The sequence below is a fragment of the Neolamprologus multifasciatus genome, chromosome 5 (assembly GCF_963576455.1).
Source record: "Neolamprologus multifasciatus chromosome 5, fNeoMul1.2, whole genome shotgun sequence".
Lineage (NCBI taxonomy): Eukaryota > Metazoa > Chordata > Actinopteri > Cichliformes > Cichlidae > Neolamprologus > Neolamprologus multifasciatus.
In genome coordinates this window covers 38,316,334-38,344,138 of record NC_140443.1, presented here as the reverse complement: position 1 = coordinate 38,344,138, position 27,805 = coordinate 38,316,334, and the positions used below count along the sequence as shown (strand labels likewise).

At 42.1% G+C, this 27,805-nt stretch overlaps 1 protein-coding gene across 3 annotated transcripts in view; it reads left to right on the top strand.

Moving 5' to 3' along the window:
* Positions 1–27,805, top strand: part of LOC146519291 (calcium-dependent secretion activator 1-like) — a 238,584-nt gene that overhangs the window by 55,494 nt on the left and 155,285 nt on the right. For all 3 annotated transcript variants that reach the window (XM_085159095.1, XM_085159096.1, XM_085159094.1), the window contains exons 4-9: positions 788–868; positions 1,531–1,767; positions 3,770–3,891; positions 9,087–9,198; positions 9,286–9,425; positions 18,283–18,349. In XM_085159095.1, the coding sequence (XP_085015221.1) occupies positions 788–868; positions 1,531–1,767; positions 3,770–3,891; positions 9,087–9,198; positions 9,286–9,425; positions 18,283–18,349 (759 nt within the window). The remainder of the gene's footprint in view (positions 1–787; positions 869–1,530; positions 1,768–3,769; positions 3,892–9,086; positions 9,199–9,285; positions 9,426–18,282; positions 18,350–27,805) is intronic.

Sequence of the window (27,805 nt, the reverse complement as noted above, 5' to 3'; positions counted from 1 at the left end):
TTTGAGCATATAAAAAAAAAAAACAACTTAAAATTTTAAAAATCTATGACCCTTTAGCGAGCCTGATTCTGATGGAAGTTTCTTCCTATAAAAAATGGATTTTTTCCTGCCCTCTGTCGCCAAAGTGCTTGCTTAAAAGGAGTCATGTGATTGTTGGCATTTCTCTGTATTATTGTAGGGTTCACCATAAGCCGACTGTTGTTTTGACTTGGCACTATATGAATAAAATGGAATTGAATTGACCTACTCTACCTTCCTACTATTTTGAGACCTACTGCCCTGGAAGAGTCTGATAATCCAGTGCAAACACATGCTGTTAGTGGGATTTAGCTGGTTAGTTATCTGGTTATTCTAAATTGCCCATAGGTATGAATGTGAGTGCAAATGGTTGCCTGTCTCTCTGTGTTAGCTCTACAACCTGTCTAGGGTCTACTCTGCCTTTTGGTTTCCTACTTTCCTACTGCCTCTCCCAAAGCTTGTCCCGCTAACCCTCACCTATTTTCTCCATCTAAGCTTTCAGTCATTGAACTACAGCACTGACATTTAACTAATATTCAAGCACAGTTTTCTTTAGTCAAGATAATTTAATTAATTTGCACAGATTATTTTCTAAATTGAAAACATTCTAGCTACAGAGCACACTGCCCAATATATCTCGCGTGCAATGCCATGCCAGTTTTATTGACTTCACCTGTCAGTGGTCATAAGGTTATGTCTTATTAGTGTACTTGGGAGTTTTTTGTTTAAAAAGAGCAACATGCACAATATGTGTAATATGTTTCCCCAGCTGGACAATCCAGATGAACAGGCAGCACAGATCAGAAGAGAGCTGGATGGACGACTTCAAATGGCAGACCAGATTGCTCGGGTAAGACATTTAGATGGTTGAGGAGATTAATAATAGGGTTAGGATAATAATAATAGGTAAGGATTGACTCTTATTTTATATTTCAACATATGATATAAATACAGACATTTTTCCTCAGTTAAACTTTTACATTTATATAACATTTATTAGAAATGAGCAGCACGGTGGTTTGGTGGTTAGCACCATTATGTCGTAGCTGGAAGGTTCAATTCAATTTTATTTAAACAGCTCCACATCACAACAACAGTCATCCTAGGGCGCTTTATATTATAAGGTAGAACCCACATTAATAGATGGTAATAGTAATGGTTCAAATCTGCTAGCTGGCTGGGGCCTTTCTCTGTGGAGTTTATATGTTCAGTGGGTACTCCAGCGTCCTCTCACAGTCTGAAGTTATGAATGTGAGACTGACTGGCAAAATTGGCAGTAGGCGTGAGCAGAAATGTCTGTCTCCATTTCCATTTTAGTCCTGTAACAGACTGGCAACCTGTCTTGTACCCTTATTCCTGCCCTGTGATAGCTGGAATAGACTTTATCAAAATTTAACAAATTTGCTTTAAAGTTTTTCTTTGGATCAGATAGATAGATACTTTATTGAACACACGAGGCAGATTGTTGGATCATGTTCATTATTTAATTGGCTGCTTTCCCATTTTTGTCAGTATGGGGGGAAGTTCCCTCGGTTTGTCTCTAGAGAAATGGAGGCCATGTACATTGAGGAGCTGCGATCCTCTGTCAACCTTCTGATGGCAAACCTGGAAAGCATGCCAGTGTCCAAAGGAGGAGAGTTCAAGCTGCAGAAGCTAAAACGAGGCCACAACACCTCCATCATGGACATGGGCCAGGAGGATGAGAATGCGCTGTCCAAGTCTGATGTAGTGCTGTCCTTCACCCTGGAGGTAGGTGGAGAGACCTCTGAAACCGTTTGTAGAACGATGTCTTGCTGTGTCATTTTACTGGTGCAAATACAGCAGAGTGCACATAATCGAGAACCAGTTGTTGTAGATAACCGGTTCCCAGTAGTCTAATTCCTTTGAATTGTTAGTCTGCTGCCTATCTATCCTGGTTATCGGTTATCGGCAATAAAATATGCGTTAGTAAATTCATTTATGAATTTTTAAATTATTTTATTTATTTAAATATTACTATTATTTAACAATTGAATTTAAACTAAAATCACTATTTATAAATCAATTTATATATTTGTATATCAATATTTCAAAACGAATTACTTCAAATGAAAAAAATACAATTAAAAAGAGAAAGAAGTAATTTAACTAAAAACAAATCAAAGATATATTTCTGACATTTAAAATGGCGATTCCATTTCTCATTTTCAAATCCATTTCCTCACTGTATTTCCCATTCCTGGTAGCTCACGGCTTAGCTATTATATTAGCAAATGGATTAGCTTAACTCTAATTAGCTGGATTAGAGCTGCAATGCTAAGAAGTGTGTGTGTGCTTGTATAAAGGCTATTCAGCCTTTTTATTTACACTCCACTACAGTCCAACTCTATTGATGGGCAAAGCGAGGTTTTGTAAACACTGAAACAGTCAAAGCATTTCTGCCAGAAATGTATTGAAGCTTTGAAACAATATGAAACCCATCTCCACGGTGACATCTGCTGGCCAATTTGGCTATCGATAATGCTATTCTGTTCAACTGCTTATAGTAGCAGACTGTCAATAATTGTTATCAACAGATGTTTCGAAGAAATCCTTGCCTGAACAAGGCAATACAACAATATGGTTTTTCTTTCAATTCAAATCAATTTTATGTATATAGCACCAAATCACAACAACAATTGCCTCAATGTAACTGTTGTTGTGATTTGGCCCTACAATATACCCTACAATAGTACATATAGAGAAAAAACTCTACAATTTTTTCTTTGTTTTTTCTTTGCGACATGATGGTTATCAATCTGCCTAGTTAAGTGCGAGGGCCGAATATACATATACATATTAAAAAAATTCCCCACTCGCCCCTGCGGGCAGTTAATTCTTCAAGCTCGGGTCCTCTACCAGAGGCTTGGGAGTTTGAGGGTCCTGCGCAGTATCTTAGCTGTTCCTAGGACTGCGCTCTTCTGGACACAGAGGTGTAGAAGATGTTGCTCTGATGTTCCTCCTGGGATCTGCTGGAGCCACTCGCCTAGTTTGGGAGTCACCTAGTGCTCCAATTACCACTGGGACCACCGTCACCTTCACCCTTCACATCTTCTTTAGCTCTTCTCTGAGCCCTTGGTATTTCTCAAGTTTCACGTGTTTCTTCTTCCTGATATTGCTGTCATTCGGAACCACTCATCAATCACTATGGCTGTCTTCTTTCGTTTGTCTACCACCACTACGTCCGGTTGGTTAGCCACCACCATTTTGTCCGTCTGTATCTGGAAGTCCCACAGGATCTTAGCTCGGTCATTCTCTCCCACTCTTGGGGGCGTCTCCCATTTTGATCTCGGGACTTCCAGGCCATACTCAGCACAGATGTCTCTATATGTATGTATATATATATATATATATATATATATCCATCCATCCATTCGCCTTCGCTTATCCTTATATATATATATATATACATACATACATATATATGTTACAGAAATGATTTCCTAAATAGACAAAATATATTTGCCTATTGAAAAAGTCTTTCTTTTTGCATGCAGACAGAAAAATGAACCACAGTCAATATATATATATGTATATATATATATATATATATATATATATATATATATATATATATATATATATATACATACATACACACAGAGAGAGAGAGAGAGATATTTTTTACTGAATAAGTTACTGCTGAATGTATTTTAGCAGTTGCTGTCCATGCACAACATAAATGCTTTAAAAGTGTCTCTTTATCAATAACCTCTGCATGTTTGTGTTGTAGGTGGTGATAATGGAAGTGCAGGGTCTGAGGTCTTTGGCTCCAAACAGGATTGTTTACTGCACCATGGAGGTTGAGGGAGGACATAAACTGCAGACAGATCAGGCTGAGGCCTCAAAACCCATGTATGTAAAGAATGAGCACACACATACATTCACGCACACATAGAAACACACACACACACACGGACTGTTTACTCCAGAGATCAGCTGATCGCCCTGATGCCGGCTGGCTCGCTGGCCAGACCCGCAGAAGTACCAGCTGAAATTTGGAGGAAAACACATCGGGGATGCAGAGGTCAAGGACAGAAGAGAAGAAAGAAGGAGACGGTGAGACAGTGGAGGCTCGAAGCGAGGAGGAGGTTTAAACCGTGTCTGCCGTCTATCGTAATGGGAAATGTGCGATCGTTATTGAATAAAATCGACGAGCTCTCAGCACTGGTACGGAGTCAGAGGGAATACCGAGAGTGTAGCCTTTATTGTAATCTCAGGTGACTTCAACCATGTATCACTGGACAATACACTACCAACATTCAGACAATATGTGGACTGTCCGACCAGGGGAGAAAAAATTCTAGATGCTAATGTCAAGGATGCATACAGCTCCTCCTCCCTCCCCCGACTTGGTAGGTCAGATCATAACCTGATTCACCTCAACCCCCGCTATGGGCCAATTGTGAGGAGGGAACCTGTGACCACGAGGACTGTTAGGAGGTGGTCAGAGGAGGCCTTAGCGGAACTACAGGGCTGTTTCGAGGTGACCAACTGGGAAACACTCTGTGAGCCTCATGCCGAGGACATCAATGGGATTCCTGAGTGTTACTACATAACTTTCTGCACCGACTCCATTGTTCCAGCTCAGACTGTTCATTGTTACCCAAATAACAAGCCGTGGGTGACTAAGGATATCAAAGCCCTCCTCAACAACAAGAAGAGGGCTTTCAGAGGGGGCAATAAAGAGGAGGTGAGGAAGGTCCAGGTGTTACTAAAGGACAATTACAGGAGGAAGCTGGAGTGGAAACTCCAGCAGAACAGCATGAGAGAGGTGTGGAGGGGCATGAAGACCATCACTGGATTCAGGCCAACCAACAGCAGGGGAGCTGAGAGAGGTGAGAACAGAGCTAACGAGTTGATTCTGTTTTTCAATAGATTCGACACCACAGTGTCTGCTCACACCCCCACAACCTCACCTGTAGCCAGCCTGGAACCCAGAGCCACACCACTGTGCCAGCCTCTCTCTTCACATGGCCCTGTTGCCTCCTGTGAGATTCCTGACACCCCCCACCCATCACCTTCACTCAATACCAGGTTGAGATGCAAATGAGGAGACTTCACTCAGGCAAGTCTGCTGGACCAGACGGAGTGAGTCCCCTCGTCCTCAAGGCCTGTGCCCCCCAGCTGTGTGGAGTCTTTCATAAACTGTTTATGCTGAGTCTGAGTCTGCAGAGGGTCCCAGTGATGTGGAAGACATCATGCCTCGTCCCTGTACCAAAGGCGCCACGTCCCAGTGGCCCCCAGGATTACAGGCCTGTGGCACTGACCTCCCACATCATGAAGACCCTGGAAAGGCTCATTCTGGACCAGCTGCGACCCATAGTAAGACCACATTTGGATCCCCTTCAATTTGCTTATCAGCCTCGTCTCGAAACTGAGGACGCCATCATCTACCTGCTCAATCGTGTCTACACCCATCTGGACCAGCCGGCGAGCACTGTCCACCACCCACCTGTCCAGCACCATCACACTCAGTACCGGGTCTCCACAAGGATGTGTTCTGAGTCCCCTCTTGTTTACGCTCTACACATCCGACTGCTCCCCTACCCATCTCTCAAACACCATCATAAAGTTCGCGGATGACACCACAGTGGTTGGACTCATCTCAAGGGGGGATGAGTCGGACTACAGAGATGAGGTAAACAGATTGACTGAGTGGTGTTCAGCTAACAACCTCCAACTGAACACCACGAAAACTAAAGAACTTATTTTGGACTTCAGGAAGGGCAGAGCAGACCCGGCCCCACTCTACATTCACGGGAACTGTGTGGAGAGGGTACACTCAATGAGGTTTCTGGGCGTGCAGATCTCTGATGATCTCTCCTGGACTGCAAATACCACGGCGGTGGTAAAAAAGGCCCAGCAGCGTCTCCATTTTTTGAGAGTGCTCAGGAGGAACAACCTGGAGGAGAGGCTGCTGGTGACATTCTATAGAGCCACCATAGAGAGCATCCTAACGTACGGCATAACAACATGGTATGCAGGGTGCTCAGTTGCAGACAGGAAAGGACTGCAGAGGGTCATCAACACAGCCCAGAAGATCACTGGCTGCTCTCTGCCCAGCCTGGAGGCCATTGCAAACTCCCGATACCTCAGCAGAGCTGGCAACATCATTAAGGACTACTCTCACCCCAGTAATCAACTGTTTGAACTATTACCGTCAGGCCGACGGTACAGGTCACATAAAACCAGGACAAACAGATTCAGGGATAGCTTCTTTCCCAGAGCTATCACCGTAGTAAATAAGCACAAAACAATTAAACCTGCTTAACTATACCATACTTGCCATTGTCACTATATTATTATGCTGCTATTCATACTGCTATTCATACTATCATTATATTATGCTGCTATCCTGTATATATTGTACTTATTATTGTCTGAGTACTACGGTTGTTTTATTGTACTTTTTATATTTTATATTTATATTTATTTTGCATTTTGCACCAAGGGAGTGGCACTCCAATTTCATTGTACTTTGTACAATGACAATAAAGGCTATTCTATTCTATTCTATTCTGTGAGGGTCATGTTTTTTTTTACTTTTCTAGTGCTTTCAACACCATCAGGCCGACCCTCCTGGGTGATAGGTAAGCAGCGATGCAGGTGGATGCTTCTCTGGTGTCCTGGATTGTTGATTACCTGACAGGAAGACCACAATATGTATGTCTCCCACAGTGTGTGTCTGACAAGGTTATCAGCAACATAGGGGCACCACAGGGGACTGTCCTCTCCCCCTTCCTCTTCACCCTCTACACCACAGACTCCAGCCACTGCACAGAGACCTCCATCTTCAGAAGTTTCCTTTCTGCGGTGGTTGGATGCATCAGCAGGGATGATGAGACAGAGTACCGGGCTGTGGTCGACTCCTTTGTCACGTGGTGTGAGCAGAATCATCTGCAGCTCAACGTGGCAAAGACCAAGGACCTGATCGTGGACTTCAGGAAGACCAGGAAACACTTGACCCCTGTTTCAATCCAGGGGGTCAGTGTTGACATTGTGGAGGACTATAAATACCTTGGAGTACACATTGACAATAAACTGGACTGGGCTACGAATACCACAGCACTTTACAGAAAGGGCCAGAGTCGTCTCTATTTTTTGAGGCGAGTGAGGTCCTTCAACATCTGCCAGAAAATGCTCAGGATTTTCTACAAGTCTGTTGTAGCCAGTGCGATCCTCTATGCTGTTGCATGCTGGGGGAGCAGGCTGAGGGTCGTAGATGCCAACAGACTCGATAAACTGATCCGTAAGGCCAGTAATGTTGTGGGCATGGAGCTGGACTCCCTCAAGGTGGTGTCGGAGAGGCGGATGTTGTCCAGGATAAAGACAATGTTGGATAACACATGACATGTTGGTCAGTCACAGGAGCACGCTCAGTGAGAGACTGAGATTACCAAAAAGCACCACTGAACAACACAGGAAATCTTACCTGCCTATGGCTCCCTGTACAACGCATCCACTTAACACACTGTTTACTGCTACAGCTACACATGTTTCTTTTTCAGCTATTTATTAATAAGCGACTTTATGTATATATATATATATATATATGTATATATTGTACTATTCTTAGTTAGCGTATTGTCTGTCTTGTTAATGTTTGTTTATAATGGAGCACTGTAACAAAAAAATAATTTCCCCCAGGGATCAATAAAGTATTCTGATTCTGATTCTGATTGCACTTGTTTGTGGTGAGCAGCAGCTCAAACAAGTTAAGATTTATAATTCAATTCAATTTTATTTATACAGCACAAAATCACAACAACATCAAGACCTCAAGATGCTTTATAGTGTAAGGTAGACCCTACGATAATGCATTCAGAGAAAAAAAACCAACAATCATATGACCTCCTATGATCAAGCACTTTGGTGACAGTGGGAAGGAAAAACTCCCTTTTAACAGGAAGAAATCTCCGGCAGAACCAGGCTCAGGGAGGCGCGGGGCCATCTGCTGCGACCATTTGGGGTGAGAGAAGGAAGACAGGATAAAGACATGCTGTGGAAGAGAGACAGAGGTTAATAACAGATATGATTCAATACAGAGAGGTCTGTTAACACATAGTGAGTGAGAAAGGTGACTGGAAAGGAAAAACTCAATGCATCATGGGAATCCCCGGCAGCCTACGTCTATTGCAGCATAACTAAGGGAGGATTCAGGGTCACCTGGTCCAGCCCTAACTATATGCTTTAGCAAAAAGGAAAGTTTGAAGCCTAATCTTAAAAGCAGAGATAGTGTCTGTCTCCTGAATCCAAACTGAGCTCATAGATCTGGGTGTCATCAGAATAGCAGTGAAAAAGTATGCAATGTCTTCTGATGATGCTGCCTAAGGGAAGCATGTATAATGTAAACAGAATTGATCCTAGCCCTGAACCCTGTGGAACTCCACAATTAACCTCAGTATGTGAAGAAGACTCTCCTTTCACGTGAACAAATTTGAGTCTATTAGATAGATATAGTTAATAATACAAAGAATACAAAGAAAACAAGGAAAACCCCAACAACCATATGACCCACTATTAGCACGAGCTTTGGCGAAAGTAGGAAGGAAAAACTCCCTTTTAAGAGAAAGAAACCTCCAGCAGAACCAGGCTCAGGGAGGGGCGGGGCCTCCTGTGACCGGTTGAGGAGTGAAAGGAAGACGAAGACAATGAAAGCATGTGACAAAAACTTGACTGTCACATTATAGTGACAGTCAAGTGACTGACTTATAGTTATTGGAAAATCCCCTAAAAGTTACTGTTTATATATCAGTAATGAATCCACCTTTATTATTGATTGACTCTGGTCCAGGTCCAGTTTAGGTGCAGTGTTCTGGTTTAGAGCAGCCTGTTAGAGCGGCGTTTTGCACTGTTGTTACATTTTGACTACATTACGCTATGAAAGTTTCTATTGTTGTACCTCCCACAGTCCAAAAGCACCCATCTCCCTGCTTCTCACCAGCGAACATAGACTTACACAGCTTTCAAGTTCAGGAGTCATAATAATGTTTAACAGTCTTTCTTTGCTTATATGTGGTTGTGTCTATATTTGTGTTGGTGTGCAGTTGGGGTACCCAGGGCGACTTCACCACCACTCAGCCACTGCCTGCTGTGAAGGTGAAGCTGTTTACTGAGAGCACAGGAGTGTTAGCTCTGGAAGATAAGGAGCTGGGGAGGGTAAGAAATCCTTCTGCTTCATTTTGGTCACTTTGCCTTTGTGTAACTTGTATACAACATATACATTAATGGTGGGAACACTCCCAGGTTGTTCTCCACCCGACTCCCAACAGTCCTAAGCAGTCTGAACTCCATAAGATGACAGTGTGTAAAGGCTGCTCAGACAGTGACCTGAAGATCAAACTGGCCATTCGCATGGACAAACCACAGAACATGAAGCATTGTGGGTAAGTTACTGTGAGATTAAACATTCTTGTGGCAATATAAAGCTACTTGAGTTATCATGGTTCAGTGTAAAACTGTTGCTGCTTTAAAATAGTTACTGTTTTAGTTTGTACATCAGAATAATTTCAGCAGACCGGTTCTGGAAAAGCTATTAAGGAGAAATGTGATCTCTCCTTAAAGTGTAAGCTTTTCAGGGAGATTTTAGAGCAATAAAGTACAAAAGAATGAGTGTATAGAAATATAAAATACATGGGCTAAGTGGGTTCTGAGACAGGATGCTTCCAATTTTGACAATATTGCGCCTATAAAGAAAGCAGTCGAGATTTGTTTAATGTACAAGTTAAAGGCAAAGTCCTTGTTAAAATGACTCCAAGTTCCTTACAATAGCATGGAGGCAAAGGTAGAGTACAGCAAGCTTTTAGCAAATCCTATATTTCCCACCTTGAGATGCGTTGTCAGGTGTTTACCGCAGCCACCTTTAGTGTGTGCTTGTTTGTGGGTCTCTCTACCTTCAGTTTTGTCTCCAGTAACTAAAGTGCTTCACTGGTTTGTGATCAGATGACTAATTATCCCACTGAATAATATCCAATTTCTTTGCACTGAGATTGATTTTCACAGGCAAAATTACAAATGTTTTCTTAGTGTTCAAATACTGATGAAGATGAGTGTGTTAAGAGCTTATTGAATGAGAGGCTTTGCTAAACATCAAATTACCCAAAAGTATTTAAATAGAAAACATAAATAGAAGAAGTTCTAAGTTTAAAAACTTGGGAAACAGAAATGTATTGTTAATTAATTTATTGTTAATTTTATATTTTTAAAACGTGCCGGAGGTAAGCATTTGGATCCGTTACGTCACATGCTGAAGTGTAACTTCCCTAATATTGATGGTTATTTCATTATTTCTAAGTCTTTACAACCCAATTTTATGATTATTTTTAAATAACCAACATGTGAATACATAACTGTATATCTGATCTTAATCAGGTGGTAAAATGTTCATTTTAAATGATCCTTGTAGAGTTAGTTTAGAGTGTGATACACTTAATATTTGGGTGAGCCGCTAGGGTGCTTTGTCCAAAAGATAATCTTTGCTTTTGCTTCCCTCTTGTGGTCACTGGTTATTGCTACCACTGAATGTGACTATGTGCAGATCCACACAGGACCTGAAACATCACACTCTATTATGACCCCCATTAGAAATAAAAACTTTCAGGCTGAAATTACTAGAATGTGCTATGAGCCCAAACTAGTTAGCCTTAAACCATTTAAGTTTTTGTACAACGTGAATTTGTATTAACACAGAAACCGCTGAAGTAGACAAACTAAGTTTACTTTACTCAAAATCATTAATTCACATAAATTATTTATTTCCTGGAGTCTAATTTTTAAAAAATAGCTAAAACGTGAAGACAATTATTTCTCACTACTTAAATTCATTTATCTGTTACTACTGTTGTATCTTGTACTCTAATTATACTATTTTAGTTGCATTTACTGTATTAAAACCGCTCATTCAAATTCTGCCTTTTAGTTTTGTTTAAGGTTTCGTATACTTTTAATAAAAAAAAACATTTCAATTTGTTATAAAAAGTGTGTTAGTAAAAAAAACAAAAAACAAAAAACAGGCAATGAAAACAAGTTCACTCAAAAAAAAAATGAAATGTTGACTTTAATTAAAATTATTTTGTCAACAGGTTCCACGAAATTGTATTGTGTTAGTTTAAAGCAAAAATCTTTAGGTCACTTAATTTTAAAAAACTACTTAACAAGAGATATATAAGACTGCCTAAATCAAGTTATGTTGTATCAACATAAATTATATATTTTCAGGTTAGTTTAGATTAGTTTTTTTAAACACATCTCTCTTATTTGTGGCAGTAAAATGTTTAAGTTAGATTAATTCAAATATTATATTTTCAGCCACCTTGTTCTTTACTAATTAGTTTTACATAAATCTATTTTGTCAACAGGTTCCACACAAATGAATTAAGTACATCCAACTTTTTTTTTTTAAATTTCCTTTATTGCCAACATATCCTGAAGGTCAACCTTCAGGACAATGTTCCCTCTAAGCTGCGCGCGTGCGCAATCGCGCACTGCTGGCACGTCTCTGCGCACAGAAAATCTGCGTTGCGCACAAAAAAAAAAATCTAACCTGAATTGAAATTAAAATAAATACGTTAACAATTCTGCTTTGCAGTGTTAGTCAGTCAGTGACTGGCTGTTCTCGTATGGGATTAGAACGATGCCACCTTATCCCATAGTCCAGCCAATCACGCGATTCACATTCGTATATACGCATACGTTGTGTTTTTAAAATTGGAGTTCAAGTTATTTTTACTTCCATGTTAGTGTGTTAACATACTACACAGGTCATGAACAAGATTTTTTTACATTTTCATTGTAATGGGATAAAGCAGTTATTTAAAAGTAGTCTAACATAAATGTAAATGCTGTAATTTGATTATTTTAATAAACCGTAACTTGGATGGTGATATACCTCTATGGCTCCTCACCTGTCTGATGGCACCATGTTGTGGTCAATGTCCCCCACTTGCCGAAGGGTAACTTTGAGCTAGAAGAATTGAGCGATACAAACATTTTATCTCCCAGTGAAAATTGTCCGAGCCGAGTCTCTCTTGTACAGGCACTGCTGCTGTTTCTGGGCCTGGAAAAGCAGCATGGTAACAGGCACAAAGGCGCTCTTGGAATTGTTAGTTGGTTCATGGCCTGACACTCTGGGCATTACACAGACCATTGGCACACATCCCCCTGGATGCCCAGCTAATAGAATTGGGCCATTATTCACTCCAGAGTTTTGTCATATCCCTGCCACGGGGTTAAAGGAATCCACCTGGAAAATCATTTGCTGGTGGCTTTTTGGCACCGACAACTGGGTGTTTTCCTTTTCTGTGTGACTTTTACGACTCACTTAATAGAGTCTGTCTCTAATCAACACAAAATGCAGGTATGTCAGTGCTACATCAGGGTGTACTGTTGAACTATCGATCGCCTGTTCAAAGGACTGAGTGTTGTCCCAAGACTGCCCTAGAGGGAAATCTTCATTGGAGTAAATCACTGGGCTTCCCGAGAAGCCCCCGATGTCTCCTCCTCCCCAGAGTCAGAGTTGGACAACCACCGAGTGCAGCACAAACACTACAAGTCTCTATTGATCGTGAACGCAATCTTATATCATTTCAAGTGGCACTATGGGATATTTGTGTATGTGCAGCAGCCGAGCCTGCCTCTCTTGGCTGCCACGTCACTCAGCTTCAAGCGCAGGCTAAACAACCAGGTCCTCCATCACTGTTGTCTGGACTGGCCCTGTAGTAAGCTGAGCTGATCTTGGTACACTGCTGCCTTCTCCTGGTGCATGGCAGCTTGCTCTACCAGCATCTTTGCCAGTACCTCCACTGGCTGTACTGTTTTTTTGGCACCACTGTAACAACAAGGACCCGGGACAATTTATTACAATTTCTTTTCTATTGACTGCTTGTGGAGATTTCCAGCTGCCGGGTTTCCTGCTCGGCTCTCTTCTGCAGTTCCAGTAACCTCCTATTCACCAGCTGGGCCCACGTCCTCATTTTAGGTTTGACAGCGTTTTAGTAGGTAAAGGTGATGCTTGGACATGAATTGAGCTGTGGTTTGGGGAAGACCTCGAAGGGGGCTGGCGACGGCGGCCTGGCAGATCCCCGTGCACTAAATAGGAGTGAAAAAGTTAAAGAATTGAGAACAAGGAGGGAGGGTGGGGCACGTAAACATAGATAAATCTTTATTTGTTGAACCAGGTTTCCTCCGTAAAGGTCTCCAAATATTTATGAAGCCTGTTTTCTAAACACCACCTAGCCCACACAGCCTACAGCAGTCTAGCTGGCTATTGCAACAACAGGTTTGTTTGCAGTAGTGTTGTGTTAATTAATTATCATTAACTGAGGATTTTACAATGTGTTTATGAATCATTATAATTTATCAAGCTTAAAATATCAGCTAGCAGTATAGAAGTGGATTGCAATTGTTGGGTCTGTCTAGCACAGGCCCACCGCTGGAACGAGACAGTTTAACTACACAGCAAAAGCATTGAACACCAAGTACACAAAGTTCTTCGTGTTACTCATGCATGAGGGAGACCTGCCTGGAGCCGAGTGTCGCTCCACCACTTGACCTCCGTCAGACTCTCAGCCAGGTTCCCCATAGCACTCCTTTTATTGAGCTTACATGAATATGCATAGGTTCATTAACATATAACATCTTACATAGGTACACATGTGAACAAAGAATACCTTGTCTGTGTGTGTGTGTGTGTGTGTGTGTGTGTGTGTGTGTGTGTGTGTGTGTGTGTGGGGGGGGGGGGGGGTGGGTCAGAGTGTGACTTCCCTAAACCTGCTGGTCTGGAAGTCCAGCAGTTCATCTAAACAGAAGGCTCTTAGCCTAAAACTGACATAGCTACGTTTATCCTACTATAAAACAATAAGACAAGGTACGACCTCTTCCATGCTCCCAGGATGTGGGTGTGAATGCCAGAGTGCACACAAAGCCTTTGCAGACAACTAAGGATCGCACATCCTATCACTACACAATCGATTATACACCTCTAAGCATATATGGTTAAATATTTCTAAGCATAAATGACAATAAACAATACAACTCTAACAGCAATAGAAAGAACATTAAAAAGATGAAGTGATAAAATACTTTATCAGAACACCAACAGCAAGTCGCAACAGGTGTGTCAACACGAGAAGTTGTAGCTGATCAGTGATTACCTGGAAGGATGTGGTTAGCACTGTTCCTTCACAGCATGAAGCTTCCTGCTTTAATTATTTGCTGGAGCCTTTCTGATTTGAGTCCACATGTTAGCCCTGTGCCGCCACGTGTTCCCTCCATCGTCCTTTAAATGACATACATGTTAGATTGAATGGTCTTTCTAAACTGGCAATGGATGTGAGGAAAAGGGTCCACATGGATGAGTTATAGCAAAAAAAAATCAAGTGAGTGAATATTAAGGTAGTCCTTTACCAGTGACCAGTGTTGGGGAGTAACGGAATACATGTACCGCCGTTACGTATTTAAAATACAAAATATGAGTAACTGTATTCCGTTACAGTTACCGTTTAAAAAGGTGGTATTTAGAATACAGTTACTTTGTTGAAATAAATGGATTACACGGCGGTACTTCCCTGTTTCATATTGTGGCGGGTCAGGACTGTTTTGGGTTTTGTTTTTGACAGCTACGTTCTGCTGTTCCAGGCGGCAGCATTACGGTTGCCATGGTTTACAGGGTGACGCTCTCTCTGCGTGTTTCCTGGGTGAGAGGAGCGCCTGTTGTTGTTGTTGTGCTAAGCTAACAGGCAGAATGCTACAGGTATAGGCTCTAAAGAATGTAGCATCATGGGCAGTGTAGTCCGTGCTGCAGGGAGAATGGATGTGCCATACCCGTTATGTGTCTGTGAGCGAGGGAGGGAGAAAAAGGAAAATGTACGAACTGTCATCGAGCAGAAACGGGAGCTGGAAGCATGTAAATATAATAATAACCACTGCAGCCAAGAAGAGAGCCTGACGAGCCCAGTTGTAAGTAAGCTATTAAGACTCGACTGTACACCGTGTTCGTGTTTTCCTCTGAAACAATAAGTCCCGTTGGAGCAGCCTTTCAACGCCTCTCTCTGTCTCTCGCTAGCAAAGTTGACCCAGACAACAAAGTAAAGCTAGTTTTCAGCTACGAGCCGACACAGAACCCACCGTATTAGCCAGAGGTCCCTTTACTACGGTTCAGAGCCGCGGACCTTCAGTAACAGTAATAAATCACAGCAATAGTACATTCACGTAGTTGTAAACAGCATGATAATATATTAAGTAATCCAAAGTATTCAGAATACGTTACTCTCATTGAGTAACGTAACAGAATACGTTACAGAATAATTTTGGGGCATGTAATCTGTATTCTGTAATGGAATACATTTTAAAAGTAACCTTCCCAACACTGCCAGTGACACACTGCTTTCAGTACAATCCCCCACCCCAAATAACCCCTGAAAAATGAGCTGATTGGAACTTAAAAAACAAACAAAAAATAAAGCAGCTTTGATCCACTTAGAACCAGAATCGAGATTGTCTTTATTGTCACCAAAATCGGGTATAAGCGGTAAAAGCATTACGTTTTAGAGTGAGTCTTGTGCAAATGACCAAAGATCTCTGAGGGTGTCATGGCTGGGGCAGCAGTCGTGTGTGGAAGTGAAGGAGGACCCAAGTGGGAGACAGCGGGGTGGTGATGTGAGTGAGTTAATTTACAGTGCACAATAAATAACAAAGGCGAGGGCAGAACTGAACATGAACCTAAACAGAGGAAAACTAATAATAAACAAAACCCAAGGCCATAACTCTCAAAGTTACACATAGGTAGCGATAGCTCGCTTGAAGCTGACGCTCCGGTGCGTGGGTCAAAAAAATCAACACACTGCTTCAGAAGCACTGTGTCGAAGCTTGATTCGTTTGGCCAGAGTCACGTGATCAGTGATGTCCGAAGCTTCATTTAGAGCCTAACTGCTTCGGTGTCTGAGTCAATGGTTTATAAGGAAGTGAATCATTCGCGGGATTTGTGGTGTTTTGATGGTGACAGATAGCGAACCACTGATCATTTTACTGAGAGATTTGGAGCCAGCGAGGAAGAGAGGAGGTTCTGTTGTGTGGGAGTATTTTGAGTTGATTTTTGTCAGCTTTGTGTTCTGGCTGTTTGCTTTTGTTTTGTGCGTGTTTATTTTATCTGACAACGGGAAAAGGGTAAAATGTCAAAAATCTGCTTTCATAATATAAATATCATTAAATAACTTTAGAAAAACTTCCACTTGACTCTTTACATGTAATGTTGTAAAAATATATATTTTATTGTTTAATTAAAATGAAAATGTTAGTCTGCCAAATGTGCAGCAATTTAATCTATTTATTCTCTTTAGCTGATAGTTTGTGGGGCCCAGGTAGACTGTATAACTGCATCTCTACCAGTTTCTCTGCACTCCAGCCTCCTCTGTGCCATGTGAAGGGATTTTCCTTAAGGCAGGAGAAATTATCTCCACAAAAAGGAACAGGTTCGGCCATCGCACAGTGGAACAAATTCTCTTCTTAAATAAAAATGAAAAAGGGCTACTTTAAATGCATCATGTTTTTAATTTGCAAGTTCATAAGCATTTTCCCTTTCCAGTTCACAATCAATTCTACCCCCAGGTCAAAAATATGTCTGGGAAAATTTCCCTAATATAATATTATTTATAAATATACCCGTCTAGCGCTTGCACAAGTGCATGGAGGCGGGACCTCACAGCAGAAACATACTCCATAATGTGTTGTACATTATTATATGTATATTATATGTAAGGTGGTATTTTTCAATTATTGTATTTACCAACATCAAGACTTCACAAGCAAAGAAAGACCACACCATGGTGCATGTTTGAACAAGGAGAGTTTACTGGTCAAGGTTATTTATTAAACAAATAAAACACGTTTTTTAACACCAAAAAATACAAGTTCAAAGCAACATAGCGGTAGCCCAATATCAGACAGAACTCCACTCTGTAGAGTGGGCAGTCATTATGAAGCAGTTGGTTTTATTTTGTGGATTCAAGCTGCTCTTAATTGTTTTGGCCACCAGATGTCACCAGAGAGGACTGTGTTGAAAAGCTTCGAGTAATGAACCGTTTTTCAATACAAGCTTCAGAAAGCTTCATTTGGCCATCACTACACAGAGGAGAAAACATAAGGAGGTTACACGGGGAATGAGGAGCTGGGAATGGAGAGCGGACTGTGGAGCAGAGAGCTGCAGAGACGCCCAAGTAACACAGAATAACACAGACGAACCGACCATAAGCACCGACCGACACCCACTATATATACACACACAAGGTAATTAGGAAATGACACACAGGAGGGAAGCACAGCTGATCCTAATCGCAAGATGACGGGGAAACACAAGCTGAACACAGTTAAGTCACACACGGATCTACAAAGTAAAACAGGAAACTCACAAACTGTTTTACAAATGCAAAGTCAGGGACAGGAACAGAGCACGGAGGGGAAGAACACAGGTAGGAATAATAAAAAACTGAATGCCAGTACCAAACCCTAAGAACTAACACAAAATCAGAAGAAACTAGAAAATAATAACAATAAACTCAAAACGCTGGGTCACCGAGCCAGGACCATGACAGTAAAGTGGGCCAGCGAAGACCAGGTGCAGGTTGCAAGTTCTTATTTAACACGTCTCTACTCATATTTATTTATTTTCATATTAAGAGTTCAGTATGATTGTTTAATCTACAACGTGTGACGCACATATTAAAGTGAGTTTTACTTGGAAATTCATTTGTTTACTTGATTTATTCTTATTTAGCTTTCTCCAGCTAAATGAGCTAAATGAGAAAATATTGGGACCACATCATATTTGCATTTTATTTAAGATGAGATTCCCTTTTTGATTTGACAAAAATCCAAGATTTCAATCTTCCTTAATCCTCAGTCAATTTGCTGTTCTGCAGACTTTTGTATGCTGGCTCTGAGAGGTTTTACAGATCCAACTAACTGGAATATTTTCATTATTTGTGCCATCAGTTATATTTGCAGTTTTTCTCTTATGACAAACACCTGTCATTTTAAGCACTGTAAAGGATGCTGTGTCTGGCTGCAGTGAAAACATTTTGACAGGAGAGGTCAGTAGAGGCTCTTGAATAAAGATCTATGTGTCCTTAATACAGATTAAATAGATGAAATTTTAGCTGTGAATAATGAAGAAAGAAGCAAAAAAGATGGTCACACTAAGAAATCTATGTAAGTCTTCTTTGGAATAATTAAGAGTGTTTTTACCCACAGGTACCTTTGGGCCATTGGCAAAAATGTATGGAAAAGATGGAAGAAAAGATTCTTCGTGCTTGTCCAGGTAAGTACAACCAGTTCATTGGGTTTATTTAGCTAAGTCAAAGAAGAAATCAAATGAGAACAAGCACAAATAAAAACAACAAAGGTGCCAGTGACTGGGGGCCCATCAGAAATGGTAACCTTAATTCAAGGGACTCGTAATATAATCCTGTGCATATAGGTCAGTGCAGAATTTCAAGACTGATCTCTGATAGAGGCTTTTTTAAGATAAATGAAGTGTAGCATTGTGTAATCTGTTTGTTTGAATATTGGCTTTTAGATAGAAGTTATGCTGCTCCTTTGTCAGCTCTAATAATAATCAATTAAATTAATTGAATATTTAGCTACTGATTCCAAAGAACAATTTTTTTATATAAAATTTTTATAAAAAATTATATAATAATTATACCAGCAAGTCCATTTTGTTTAGTAGCAAACAGGAGCTAATTTCTCTGCTTGCCAAAAAAAATAAAAATAAATTTTATATATATATATATATATATATATATAATTCTGAGCTCAACAACCTGATGGCACCCAACAGAGGAGCACGAGCAGCCTTTAACATAAGCTTTGCTTTATGACAATAATATTTTCACAGGCCACATGTTGTGTGTGCTACAAGAAAGAGAGATGCAGCCAAGCTGTCTTCCCTCGGCTGTCAGACGATTGATGGAGAGGCCAAGCAGGCTTTTGTCAGGAGGTGGGGGGTTGGTGTATGTTTGAGGGAAAGAGGAGGTAGCGGCCATTTCCTGGTTGCTCTACATTGGGAGGTGGGCAGCAGGCAGGAGGGGTGGGGGCTTTGGGCGGATGCCTGTCTCTTGTGTGTTAGAGAGGATATGTCTCAGAGGTACAAGTTGACAAGCGATTGACAAAGTCGAGTGAACACTATCTGGCCTAACACTCGCAGCTAAAAAAGCCGGAGTGCCGCCAACTTGAAGCCTCTCACTTGCTCCCAGCTAAATAGATAGCAAGTGACAAATATTGGTCAATAGAATGTGCAGTGTGTGTGTGTGTACGCGCGCATGTGTGTGTGTGTACGCGCGCATGTGTGTGTGTGTGCGTATGTAGGAGAGAGGGAAAAGGGGAGAGAGAGCGAGTGCACATTCAATAGAGTGTGTGTGTGTGTGTGTGTGTGTGTGTGTGTGTGTGTGTGCATATGTAGGAGAGAGAGAAAAGGGGAGAGAGAGCGAGTGCACATTCAATAGAATGTGTGTGTGTGTGTGTGTGTGTGTGTGTGTGTGCATATGTAGGAGAGAGAGAGCGAGCGAGACCTTTTTGAACAACACAACACAGACTAGACGATGGAAATACAAAACTCTGAACTCTGCTCAGACACCTATGATTGTTTAAATGGGCCTACTCCAATTGGAACACCTGGATGACAGATTCTAAAGGGCTGCACTCAGGTCTGGTGATGGGGCACAATATAGGCAGAGGAGTTAAGCCTCATAGAAGTTGACCCATGTCACACCTATCTGTCTGCTACTCCAACACACTCACAGCGGACGAGTGTATAGTCAGGTAAATGCTGAGCAAATGTACAGAAACTGAACCAGCTGGCTGGGGTCTTGACCAAAGTCTTTAACCAGTCAACCGTACCATCCTTTTTAAACTCATCGTCCTTATCTCGCTATCAAAAAAGTCCACTACAAACAATTCAATTCAATTTTTGAATTCAGTTTTATTTATACAGTGCCAAATCACAACAACAGTCGCCTCAAGGCACTTTATACTGTAAGGTAGACCCTACAATAATACATACAGAGAAAAACCCAACATATGACCATATGACACCATCATATGACCCCCTATGAGGAAGCACTTTGGCAAGAGGAAGAAACCTCCAACTGAACCAGACTCTTGGGAGGCATGGCCATCTGCTGCGACCGGTTGGGGTGAGAGAAGGAAGACGGGATAAAGACTGTTGTGGAAAGTGTGATTCAGCTGAGACGTTGAGTGTTGAGTGAGAAAGGTGACTGAAAAGGAAAAACTCAATGCATCATGGGAATCCCCGGCAGCCTACGGCTATTGCAGCATAACTAAGGGAGGATTCAGGGTCACCTGGTCCAGCCCTAACTATATGCTTTAGCAAAAAGGAAAGTTTGAAGCCTAATCTTGAAAGCAGAGATAGTGTCTGTCTCCTGAATCCAAACTGGAAGCTGGTTCCACAGAAGAGGGGCCTGAAAACTGAAGGCTCTGCCTCCCATTCTACTTTTAAATACTCTAGGAACAACAAGTAGGCCTGCAGTGTGAGAGCGAAGTGCTCTAATAGGGTGATATGGTACTACAAGGTCATTAAGATAAGATGGGGCCTGATTATTTAAGACCTTGTATGTGAGGAGCAGGATTTTGAATTCTGGATTTAACAGGAAGCCAAAACAGGAGAAATCTGCTCTCTCTTTCTAGTCCCTGTCAGTACTCTTGCTGCAGCATTTTGGACCTTAGTGGTTCAAGAGGTCTCTCCATTTACACGAACTGCTCTAATAGGATATTATGGTCAACAGTATCGAACGCTGCACTGAGGTCTAGCAGGACAAGCACAGAGATGAGTCTACTGTCGGAGGCCATAAGAAGATCATTTGTAACCTTCACTAAAGCTGTTTCTGTGCTGTGATGAACTCTGAAACCTGACTGAAACTCTTCAAATAAGCCATTCCTCTGCAGATGATCTGTTAGCTGTTTGACAACTACTCTTTCAAGGATGTTTGATATGAAAGGAAGGTTGGAGACTGAAAGCTGGGTCAAGAGATGGCTTTTTAAGTAAGGGCTTAACTACTGCTAGCTTGAAGGCCTGTGGTACATTATTAGAGATAGGTTGATCATATTTAAGATGGAAGCATTAATTAATGGCAAGACTTCTTTGAGCAGTTTTGTAGGAATGGGGTCTAAAAGACACACTGATGGCTTGGGGTAAGTAATTACTGAAGTTAATTTAGAAAGATCAATTGGAGAAAATGACTAAATAAATATTGATGGTACTGAAACCAGCTGTATATAATATTATGTCTGTGACACAGTTATGAGGGCTTTTTTTATATAAAGCAAAATATTTCACCAGCCTAGATGATGATCTTTTAAATTTGTGATTCACCATTTCCTCTCCAGCTTTTGAGTTAATGGTCATAGTAAGCAGTAGTAGTAGTAAGACTTCAAGCTGCAGGTTTGACAGGATGAGTTGCAGCAAGAAAGCCATTGCTAAAATGTCAGAATAAGACAAAGAGGGTTGTCTGGGCCATGAAACGCCGCCATTGGACTACTGAAGAGTGCAAGAAGGTATTATGGACTGATGAATTGAAATTTGAACTACTCAGGTCATCACGCAGAATCTTTGTACCGTGTTGAGTAGGGTGAAAGGATGGTTGCACAGTGAGTGGCATCAACTGTCAAACATGGAGGAGGTAGTGTGATGGTCAGGGGCTGTTTGAATTGAATTGAATTGAACTGAATTGAATGAATGCTTTATTGGCCATATGCAGGTTGCCCCGCAGAGGAATAGGACCCCCCCCCCCCCCCCCCGACTTACACACACAACAAAGACATCACATGGGAATACAAGTCGGAGATCGGCAGCGTTACAGAGAAAACACTGAAAAAGTACACAACAATGGGAAAGTACATGAGGAAAAAAAGAGACCTCTACTCATGCTGGGCACCTATGGGAGGACAGCATGAGAACAGGAAACAAAAAAAAATCCTCTGCACAGAGAGCACATAAATGTCCACATTACAACATTGGAGCACGTGACAAGCCACAGGGTTGGGTAGGGGGTGAGGAGTAATCCGAAGGAAACACAGCAGTCATCCTGCACAGCGCTACCATTCCAGCGCGGCACACAGACCCGCCGTCTTCCCCCACAGCAAACAAGCATCGAAGGCGTTTGGAAAGGGAGGGGGATGTGTGAATGCTTATCAGTGTAAGTGTATGTGTGTGCGTGTCCAGAGTTCAGCTGAGACAGTGTCCTTCGCCCTATCAGGCTAAGTAGACAGTCTGCTAGCCAACCCAGGTGGCCTTGCATGAGATGGGAAGAATAGTCATCACACAGTCATTATCAGGGAGTGTTTGTTCGGCTCCAGCCTTGGACCCATGCAGCTGGCGCCGTGGTGTCCGCATGTTGATGATTTTTCTTTTAATGCGAGCAGCTCAGGAGAATTTTCAAAGCTGTTCTTTAACACTCTGATGCTGGTCTCTCAATCTCCCGTTGGAGAGCCGCGAGCCTCCCCAAGATGGTGTCAAGCTTCCGTTCCGTGGTGTTGTCCTCCTTTTGATTCTGAGACCCCACAACTGCAGTGAGCCGTTCTGCGATGTGATCCAACTTTCGCTCAAGGGTCTCCTTTTGAGCAGGCCTCTCTTTGATATAACCCAATATACGCTCAAAGGTGTTATTTTGAGTCTTCACGGCAGCTGTAAGCGTTTCCAAGGTGTTAACCAAGCTGCGTTCGTTGTGAGAGGTCGCGCCTCGTCCCATCGCTTCAATTCCAGTGGGCAGCCTTGGAGGGGTTTGAACAGCCGGTTCCGCTCTCTTAATTCTCCGATAAGCTAGGGCCAAGCCAGCTCCGATCAGCAAGAACCCTGTTATCATGGTTCCGAATAGGTAGATTAAACTTAGTTACAGCGCTTTCAGAAACACATCTACTTTGATAAAGTCTACTCTCCACTGCTGTGTAATCAATTATTGTAAATGTAAACGTTATCAGGAAATTATCAGAGAGGAGAGGGTTTTCAGGAAACACTGTTAAATGTTCAGTTTCTATGCCATATGTTAAAACAAGATCTAGAGTGTGATTAAAGTGGTGGGTGGGTTGTTTTACAGTTTCAGAGAAGCCAATTGAGTCTAATAACAGATTAAATGCCATGTTGAGGCTGTCATTTTTAGCATCTACATGGATGTTAAAATCACCCACAATAATGATTTTATCTGAGCTGAGAACTAAATCAGATAAAAAGTCTGAGAAATCAAACAGAAACTCTGTGTAAGGCCCAGGTGGACGATAGATGATACCAAATCAGTCTAGTTTTTGTGTTTTCCAGCTGGGTTGGACAAGGCTAAGCATCAGGCTTTCAAATGAATTAAAAGTCTGTCTTGGTCTTTGGTTGATTACCAAGCTGGTGTGAAAAATTGCTGCCACACCGCCCCCTCGGCCTCTGATTTGTGGATGCTAATAGTTAGCGTGACTCAGGGGTGTTGATTCATTTAATCTAACATAATCATCCTGCTGTAACCAGGTTTCTGGATGGCAAAGTAAGGCATCGATTTGTTGATCAATTATTAAGTCATGTACTAACAGAGACTTGGAGGAGAGAGACCTAATATTTAATAATCCACATTTCACTGTTTTACTCTTTGGTTCAGATGTGGATACTGTATTGTTCTTTCTTTGTGATTTTTTTTATGTTTAAGTTGTTTGTTGCTGGTTTTTAGTTTGTTTTTTGTCTGTTTGGAAGCAGACACAGTCTCTATGGAGATGGGTTTTGGGGAGTAACAGGAGGAGAGAAGCTGCAGAGAGGCGTGTAAGACTGCAACTCTGCTTCCTGGTCCCAACTCTGCATAGTTACTTTTGGGGTGGTTTAATAAATTTGGCCATATTTCTAGAAATGAGAGCTGCTCCATCCAAAGTGGGATTGATGCCGTCTCTCCTAACAAGACCAGGTTTCCTCCAGAAGATTTGCCAGTTATCTATGAACCCTCCCTTTGTTATTCTGCAATAGGTCTAGGCTTCCCATGATGCACCGAGTGTTTCTTTCACTCACCTTTTTCACTCACTAGTTCTTTCTAAGCTATATTATATTTAATCATTATTTATTGTTAATCCCTGCCTCCCGTCCACAGTATGCATTTTTCTTGCTTTAATCCCCTCACCCTAACCAGGGACGGGCAGATGGTAAATGGTAAATGGTAAATAGACTGGTTCTTATATAGCGCTTTTCTACTCTTTCTGAGCACTCAAAGCGCTGTACACAACTTGTACATTCACCCATTCACACCCATTCGCACAAGCACATTTCTTTAAGTGCTTTCTAAGTAACATTCACACACATTCATACTCCGATGGATGCATCGGAGAGCAATTTGGGGTTAGTATCTTGCCCAAGGATATTTGGCATGCAGACTGGGGAAGCCAGGGATCGAACCACCAACCTTCCGATCAGTAGATGACCTGCTCTACCACCTGAGCTACAGCCACCCCGCTGTGATGGCAAACTGTCCCTGACCTTGGTTCTGCTGGAGCAGTCTTCCTGTTAAAAGGGGTTTTTCTTTCCCACTGTACCTAGCGGGATTATATAGGTTTTTTCTGCTTTTTTTTATAAAGCACCTTGAGCCAACTGTTGTTGTGACTTGGAGGTATATGAGTCAAACTGATTTGAAAGTGTGAGGACAAAAACCTCACCCTCACCGCGGACTAGACGAAGGAGATAGTGGACATGATGAAGGAAAGGAGACCCCACCATGCATTCAGGAGCTTGAAGTCAAATAGATAGCTGGGATTCTACATAGTGAGTATCTCACCACACAGCTGGTTAAAAGGGCTCCACACTACCTATATTTTCTAAAGAGGCTGAGGTAGGTTAGCATGTCACCCAGATCCTCAACAACTTATACAGCTCAATGGTTGAGCATCTTGACCAGCTACGTCACCATGTAGTACGGCAAAGCAAATGATATGGACTTCAAATGTTTGCAGAGAGTGGTAAAAACTGATGAAAAGATCAAAAGGAGTCCACTACGCTCTCAATAGAACATCTGCTGTCGTGCACATGAGTCCACAGGATAGTTACCTCCCCAAAGACTCTACCCTCTTGCATCAGTTCACACTTCTACCATTTAAACAAAGGTACAAAGTGTGAAATCTAGGACTTGTAGACTAAAGACATCCTTCTTCCCCACTACCGTTAGACTCATAAACACGTGACAGGAATTTATAACCTTGGACTACCTCAATTTGCAACTGTACATTTCTTAATTTTTGCACACATAATTGCATGTAATGTTCATATTTTGAAAAGGGAGACAGATGGTTTGCAAGAGCAGTGAAAAGAGGCTATCTATGTCCACTATGAGTGACCATCTTGGAACGGGGGGCTTATGACACCAACTGTCTGCCACCTACAATGCAGTTTTGAGATCCCTTCCCCAGTCAAATCTTTCATCAGGTGATCTCAGGTGAGGCAAGGTTGTGCAATGGTTTAATCCAAAACCTCTGGTGAAAATGACCCAAGCCTTTTTTCAAACCTTGATCACATGATCAGTGGTTGGTCAACAACTCTCTTAAGTGACAACCCCCATTAAGGTTTAAATTCCTGGGACTCACCACCATGGTTTTAGAAGCGTCTCAGATGAGAGGTGAAACATCTTTGAGAAACCTGAAGAAGTCCAGTTGCTTTCTTTCCAAGTAATTGCACTCTCACTGTTGTCTACTGCACATGAAGTTGATGTAGCATATTACATTTCATAACTATATACAAAGCTTATTTAGCTGTTATATGTGGATTTTAGGAGAATAGGTCATCTGCCACACTCAACTGTCCTGCCAACCACCAAACCCAGAGTCGGCCAATGGATTGACAGAGAGAGAGAGCCATGATTTTCTGCTCCAGAGTACATGTCTCCACTTCTCTAGAGTTCAGTGGCAGTGTGCTTTACACCACTGCATCAAACTCTTTGCATTGCATTTGGTGATATAAGGCTTGAATGCAGTTGCTCAGCCATAGAAACGTTGTCCATGAGCTTCATGACCTGTAAACAAACTTTCATTACAAGTTTCAAGTTTCAAGACCTTTGAACAAAATTTCTTGTCTTTTTTTTTTGCCATAAAGAAAAATCTGGATAATTTCTGCTGCCTGAGTCAGTGATATCTTTCTCCATGGCGTCATGTTCAAGTCTGGAAAGTTGTAGAGTTTAGAAGGTTCTTATAGAGCATAAAAAGGCCTGTCTATAGAGCATAGAGGGATGATGAGAGTGGTAAATGGCCTGTATTTGTATAGCGCTTTTACTAGTCCCCCCTAGGGACCCCAAAGCGCTTTACACACCCAGTCATCCACCCATTCACACACTGGTGGAGGCTACAGTTGTAGCCACAGCTGCCCTGGGGCAGACTGACAGAAGCGAGGCTGCCATATCGCGCCATCGGCCCTTCTGGCCAACACCAGTAGGCGGTAGGTGAAGTGTCTTGCCCAAGGACACAACGACCGAGACTGTCCGAGCCGGGGCTCGAACTGGCAACCTTCCAAACTCCCAACTCTTGAGCCACGATCGCCCTAGATCGAGAAGGCAGCGAAGGAGCTTGTCATGGTCGGTGTGGCAGACCGTGGGGATGAGAGGAATGAGGTCCCAAAATGCAGGACTTAATGATGAAGGCAGTGCATTTATTTACAATGGTGTCAATCCAAACAACAATAAATCCCCAGTGCGATCCCGACTCCCGTTCCGTGTCTTCTCCCTACTCCCGTGCTCCGTGCTCAGTCTCCGTTCCCTGTGTACCGTCCGTATGCTTCCTGATTTTCACAAATCCTCCTGGGGAAATGCATACAAAGGCAGCCGTGAGTATTTAGCATACCGGCAAACTGGCACTAACCTTGCTCATATTACTGAGACTGACGGGAAGTCACTCAACGATCCAGCATCAAGGAGCTCTCAGCCACACTGTTTTGTAGCTCCTCTGACGAGGCCTGATCAGCGCCAGGTGTGTGTGGAGATTCTTGGGTGTGACCGGTCAGCTGGCAAGGCCACACCCACCAGCCCTGAAAGTGCCTGTCACGACTGCACCCTCACACACATGCATACACACCTGCCAGAACACAAACAAGGAACACAGGACAGCAGCAGTGCAGAAGACACAACCCTCAAATAATAATAATAATAATAATTATAGTCCACACTGCTCACAGACCCCGAGTCCCTGGAACCGGGTCCGTGACAGAGCTAGATCTTTACTAAAAAAATACTGACCTGCACAGCTTGGACAGAAGACATATATAGAAGCTGAGTGTTCTGTGCAGTAATGTCTTCAATCTGCTTGACACTTTATACAACATCCCCATTCACCCATTCAGAGACATTCACACTGATGGATGCATCAAAGATCAGCTGGGAGTTAGTATCCATGGAGCAGCCATGGATCGAACCACCTACCATCTGATTGTCTTGATGCAGTCTCAATCATCCAGGTAAGTAAATCTCAAAAGGTTGATCCTGTTCATCTGGATGTTTTCAGTGGGAGAAACGTTTCCTCAATCAACCAAATGACTTCTTCAGTCTCAGCTGACTGCAGGTTTCCCCAACCTTACAAACAGTACATTTGCATAATGACTGAAATGCTTTGATCAGTGGTTGTTAATCAGTAGATGTTGATCAATGGTCACGACAATTTGCATATTAATGATCAAGGAACTGACCTCGTAGATTTAAGAATTTTAGCAACAATAGTGGCACTCATGTCACTGCTGTAGATGCTTGAGAGGAGCTAGGATGTCATTAAG